Raw genomic sequence first — 6,489 nt, forward strand, 5'->3', positions numbered from 1 at the left:
GGTCATTGGGTTTGGTTGTAATGCGAAACCCAAGGGCTGAGGCCATGGGGTTTGGCTTGACCGTCAAACCCTAAGGCCAGACCTTAGGCTATTAGGTTTGGCATACCCGTTATATCCAAGGCTACTAGAAGCTCTTGGGTCTAGTATAACTGCTAGATTTATTTAAAAAAAATATTTATTAAAAAATAATTAAGATATTTATTTAAGATACTTAAAGGGTGGTTTAATATTTTTATATAAAAGTAAAAAAAATATAAATTATTTATAATACTTCAAGGGTAATTTAATTTTTTTTTTAAAAATAATTATAATTTATGTTCATGATATTTCAAGAGTAGTTTAAATATATTTCAAGTGTAGCACGAATGTTTTTATAAAAAAATATAAAAAATTTAATTAGCATTTCTGTTTAAGATACTTTAAGAGTAGTTTAAATATTTTTTTATTAAAAATAAAAAATTATAAAAAATATTAATTAACATTTGTATTTGAAATACTTTAAGGATAATTTAAATATTATTTATATTAGAAATAGAAAACATTTATTAATAAAAAAATATTTAAGATACTTCATGGGTAGATCAAATTTGTTTTTATGTGTGGTTTCCGATTGAAAAATAAGATTTTATACTATACTTGTTTGACATACCATTAGTGGAACCTCTAACCTTGACATTTGTTATTATCATTGTTTAATCGTTACATTAATATTCTATCTCAAAGTTCTCATTTTCTTCTTCTCCTTCTCCTTCTTTTTATTTATTATTATTATTATTACTATTATTATTGTTGTTGTATTATTGCATCTATAATCTGTACAATTAATCTCCCTGTGGTTCGACCCTGGTCATGCCGGATTATTTATTACTTTGACGCTCCTGCACTTGAGAGAAGATATCAATCTTTTAGTCGTGCCAATTTTGTTTGTTAGGTTTTTTTTTAATCTTTTACAAGTGTTTTTTTATTAATAATTTTTCATCAATTCCATCATTACTGTGAGTTTTAGATGTTAAACTAAATTTAGAAGGTTCATTCATATTGCTTTTTTATTTTAAGGTGATTGTTTTTTATCCATTTTTTTATTTATTTTTAATATTTTGTAGTTTTTCTACTATTTATTTTTAAATGATTTCACCCCTATTTTTTTTAATACATGAATAATCTATGAAATTATAAATATTTTTCAATTTCACGCCCTATGAGTTTTTTTATCTTTCAAACTTGATTTTATTTTTTAATTTCTATTTATTTTATTTTTTTAAAAAAATTTAACCATTCTTGAGTTTTTTTATATTAAATTTTTTCCCTGTTTTTTATTTTTCTAGATTTTTTAATAATATTTTTTCATTATTTTTTAAAAATTAAATTGGTTAATAATTAAGTTTTTAGTTGAATTTGAATTCAAAATCTCACGGGTGTGATTTTTAAAGATTAAATTAAGTTTTGAAGGTTTAATTGAGTTTATTTATTGGTTTTTATTTTTTTGTGACGGAGTTTTCTTATATTGTATCTTTAGTTTTAGGGTTTTTTTATTGTTTTTTTTTGTCTTTTACCTTAAGTTGACCCTTATCATTTTTTTTTAATTTCATCCTTATTATTTTTAATTTATAAATTATCTATTAAATTATAAATGTTTTTTAATTTTACTCCTCATGATTTTTTTATTTAACAAATTTAATATTTATTTTTTTAATTATTATTTATTTTGTTTGGAATATTTTGTTTTCAAATCTCATCATTCTTGTGTTTTTTATCTTATTAAGTTTTATTCCTATTCTTTTTGTTATTGTTTTTTTTTGTTTGCAAGTCTTTTTATTAATATTTTTTCAGAATCTTATCCTACAAAATTCAATATTAAAAATAAAAATAAAAATAAAAATCTAGTTTGATTAAGCCAATATTTTATGATTTCTTTGTTATTTTTAATTTAACTTAAACAAAACCCATATTTTCATTTTATAAAGTTTATATTTAATAAATACATTTCACTATTTTCTTTTTGAAAAAACTTTAGAATTAATAAAAACACTATCCTCTCAAGTAAAAATGCAACGCACATCATCGTTCCATATTGTCAACTTCTAGTGTTTGACTTTGGTTTTTCATCTCATTTCGTTCTCAAAGAAAACGTGAGGAGTTAAAAACGAACCACCTACCCCATCCACGTGTCGAGCATGAATTGGCTAGGGAGTTCTAGAAACTCATAGAAGAAGAAGATGAAAAGAGAGGAAGATTCTCGATTCGGAGGCCAGTTGTATGGTATAAATTGCTTCTCCTGCCTTTCCTTGTATGCATCGTTGAGGCCAGGTAGAGAGACTTTCCTTTAAAGTCGTGCTTTTCATCAGGTAATCCTTTGGTCCCTTCTATCCTCTCTAGTTTTCTATTTTCTTTGATTTATCTTGTTTCTTCATTTAAGACTTGAATCTTAGGTTTAATTCTACGTGGATGCTTTTCTCTCCGGTGTCTTTGGCTTTTAGATTTTTATTTTTAATTATTTTTTTTTTCTTGTAGATCTGTGTAATTTTGAAGTGCTGCTGTTTAATCTTTCGTTCTAAATGACGATACGATTTTCTTTGTTTTTGTTATCAATTTTTATTTCATTAATGAAATGAATTTAGGTTTATACTTTTATTTTTCTTCTTGTAAACTCTAGAATGTAGCAATGTGGGAAGTCTTCGCGCACTCGTGTTCGAGAAATTATTAGGTATACTGGGAGTTTAGGCTCTGTTCGCTTCGACGGTGCGGTGCCGTTCTGTTTTTTCCACCGCAGATTTGAAAATATTTAATAAATAACATAATTGTGCTTTTAGAAACTCAGTGAGAAAAAGTTATAATTTGAAGTTTTTTTTTAAAAAGTTATTACCATAATATCATAATGTCAAACATGCACAAAAGAGCTGTTTGAAATTGTGTTTCAAATAGTATTTCTATAAAAATTGATTTTTTTGTTATGAAATTAACTTATTTTTATATTTTTGGATCTAGAAGTGATGATGTTAAAAATAAGTTTTAAAAAATAAAAAAAATATTTGATGTATTTATTGCTGAAAAATATTTTGAAAAATAATTATTGCCGCACTCTCAAACACTTCCAAAATTATTTTGCCTATATAAATATATAGGGCTTATCATGGAAAGAATTCATGGCCCATCTTCATTTGAGAGTATCGGCTGCAGCTTTGGATATACCGAAGAAATCTGACTTTTCAAGTTATGCTTGGGATTTTTTGTAAATTGGTATTGCAAATTTTGTATCATATTGGTTTTAAATGAATGATTGCGCAGTTGGATTGTGACAGGAGTAGATTATCATTCATTGGTTGACAGAATATTTTGCTACTTATAGGCGGTGAAATATTGTGAGAGAGATGGCCGAGGTAAGATTTTGTCTGTCACGCTCTTTGTTTTTCATTGCATGTTGTATTAGAGGTATGCATGTGAGTTGTGGCATTGGCTTTTTACATTGGTAATTGAGTCAGAACTTTGATTTACTGATGGTAGGAGGGTTACAAGGTTACCTTGAATGTGTATGATCTCAGCCAAGGATTGGCACGGCAACTCTCGACAGCGTTTTTGGGGAAGGCCATTGATGGAATCTGGTAAGTTTCTTGAATGAGAATGATGCGTTGAAAATGTCGATGCCCGAAATAACATCCTTTGCAGTGATCATGTATCTTGTACTTGCTTTAATATAAAGTAGAATGCGAGTAGTGTAATTGGAAATTGAGCAAACCTCATTTTACGATAAAAATGTTGAGGTGGATAAGTGAAGGCTAACTGTTTTGGTGGGGTATTTGTGCCCCCCCCCTGTGGAATAATTTTAACAGTTTAGAAGTGAATTACGTGCATGCATCCCTGGCTGGGGAATGCCTAAGTGGCTTATTCAATTAATTTTTTAAATGGGCAGTTATTTTCAATATATACATAGATGGAGACATCTTCTGCCCGTAATCATTGATGACGTACCCAAATTAGCTGTATTTATATTTTAAAACTGTTTTTGGGATATGAATTAGAACTTATTTTTTTCGGGAATTCTTCTATGTAATTCATTCTTTATTAACTTTAACAACATTTGGTACATTGTGCAGTCTATTATGCAGGGATGTAAAATGATCCTGAACCTCATTTTTTTAGAGTCTTGCATGAGTTGTTATGAACCTTCAAGCTGTAGAGCTTTAGTGTTATGTGGCTTTGTATCTGACTTTATTGTGTTGTATTTCATCACAGGCACACAGGAGTTGTGGTGTATGGTAATGAATACTTCTTTGGGGGAGGTATACAACATTTGCCTTCTGGAACAACTCCATATGGAACGCCAATTAAAGTGGTTGATTTGGGTATCACACATGTACCCCAGGATGTATTTGAAGAGTATTTGCAGGAAATTAGTTCCCGTTACTCTGCCGAAACTTATAGTTTACTCACTCACAACTGCAACAACTTCAGCAATGAGGTTGCCCAGTTTTTGGTGGGTGTGACCATTCCAGAATATATTCTTCTGCTACCCAATGAAGTCATGAACAGTCCAATGGGTGCTCTTATAAGTGAGTTGATCTAACTTAGTCTTGATTATGCAAGTCATTTACTTTCCTCCTCCTGTCAAATTGAAATACAGATAGGGTGAGAGAGTTCTTCAATGAATTACCCTGATAACTTTTCCTTTCCCCCTTTTTTTTTTTCTTTTTGTTTTGTTTTGAAGTTTGAATTTTGAATGAACTAGCTCAGGTCCATGGATGCTCTTTAACCCCTTTTTTTATTCTCTAGGAGAAAAACCCTCGTTTGGGGTCTAATAGCTGTAAATGGTTTTCGTTTAGAGAACTTAGTAATGTGTTATGAAGTCTCAAATATCATGGTGGGATAGTGCTAGTGGATAGCAATTGCGCATGCAACCATACTGCTCGTGGCAGCTAACTCCTAACATATTATGCTTATGTTTATGTTGTAGTGCCCATGATACAAAATCTGGAGTCAACACTGAGAGCAGGGGCTGTCCCGCAAGTTCCACAATTCAGGCCTCCTTCAATGGCGCAGTCTTCACAGACTGCAACAGTTACTGTTGATAAATCCACGGCTAGTGGTCCTAGCCCTTCCGCAAAAGTAATCGTTAAAGAGGCTGATGTCAAAGTCAAATCTGATGATGCCAAACCAAACGAGCCCAGGACATTGGACACAGTCCAATCTGCAGAAGCCAAAGGGAAGACTACAGTCAATGGAGGAGATCCTCAAGATCCACTTGGCGATGCACGAAACAAAGTACAGGAGGAGATTGGGCGTGAATTCGCTGCGATCATGGCTACCGGCACTTTTCGTGCAAGTGAGGCAGCAGCTTTAGCTACCAAGAGAGTAATGCAAAGATATGGTCATCTAAATGCTGCAATGCCACTGAGCTAGAAATTGTGGAAGTGGATAATTTTAGGTGGCGTGGTAGCTGTCATATGTTAATGTGACTTCTAAATCACCATCACAATGATAACCTGATGATCTATCAGATTTATCTTTTATGTAGGCAGATACTGTTAGGCCTGCACCTGATTCTAGGCCCGGGATCCGTCTTCCCAGTCAATATTTGTGGCTAAAACATGGCACATTGCCTGAATTTAACTATCGGATAATCTTTGTAGTCAATATATGTTGACTTGTGTCAATCATTGGTTTGGTTGGACGTCACCTGAATGTGACGGGTGCTGGTGTTTGTGGCTATTGCCATTGCGCTCGATGCTCGGATGTTTGGTTGTGTAAACATGCATGCAGCGTCCGATCTGGCTCTTGGCTTAAGCTTGTTTTCAAATTAAAGTTGATGAGAGTCAATAGGATAAAATCTAGTCGATTTGATGAAGCTGCTCAAGATCATCTAGAATTTGATGAGTTTTGACATTTTTAAAGAGTTTAAAACAAAATCATCATCATTCCATATCTTTGCATTTAAAAAATCTAATTACTTTAAAATCATCATCATCAAATAAGTACTATACATGATATAATCATAAAGCTTAATCTCCAGAAAATAAAATTTTAAAGTATAAAATAAAAAAAAAAATAAAAACCTAAAATTAAAAAAATAAAGCTTAAATTTGGAATAAATAATAAATTAAAGGGCAACATCAAATTTTAATTTTGATTTTTAAACTAAAAAGAACAAAAGCATTAAGAATTTTTTTTTTAAAAGAATAAGAATACAAATAAAAAAATACATTATCAACTTGTAATGAAGATTGAAATTAAAAACAATTAAAATTTTATAAAAATATTAATGAAAAAAAGAAGAAGAAATCATAAGAATAATAATTAAATTAAAAACACAAATATATGATAAAAAAATTGAACATTATAATTTTTCATTATTTTTTTTTTACATTAAAAAATTTATGCATGCATCCAATTAAATAAATCATGAACTCTTATGTAAAAAAAAATAATAAAAGAAAAGTCATTAATGATAAATAAAATTATAAATGGAAAAATTGAGAGACAAATCAAGATATTTAA

General features: G+C 30.1%; 1 protein-coding gene across 4 annotated transcripts; it reads left to right on the top strand.

The window, feature by feature from the left end:
* Window positions 1-2,192: 2,192 nt before the first annotated feature.
* Window positions 2,193-5,816, top strand: LOC105119796 (desumoylating isopeptidase 1-like). Of its 4 annotated transcripts, none has more exons than XM_011017981.1 (5): window positions 2,193-2,345; window positions 3,286-3,377; window positions 3,502-3,599; window positions 4,231-4,547; window positions 4,949-5,816. In XM_011017981.1, the coding sequence occupies exons 2-5, from the start codon at window positions 3,369-3,371 to the stop codon at window positions 5,392-5,394; spliced, it is 870 nt and encodes a 289-aa protein (XP_011016283.1). In that variant the 5' UTR covers window positions 2,193-2,345; window positions 3,286-3,368; the 3' UTR covers window positions 5,395-5,816. The 4 variants fall into 4 exon arrangements, with proteins under 4 accessions (XP_011016283.1, XP_011016284.1, XP_011016282.1 ...); XM_011017982.1 differs by having other exon boundaries at window positions 3,300-3,377; XM_011017980.1 differs by having other exon boundaries at window positions 3,306-3,377.
* The last annotated feature ends 673 nt before the right edge of the window (window positions 5,817-6,489 follow it).

Source organism: Populus euphratica, unplaced genomic scaffold (genome assembly GCF_000495115.2).
Source record: "Populus euphratica unplaced genomic scaffold, PopEup_1.0 scaffold3568.1, whole genome shotgun sequence".
Taxonomy (NCBI): Eukaryota; Viridiplantae; Streptophyta; class Magnoliopsida; order Malpighiales; family Salicaceae; genus Populus; species Populus euphratica.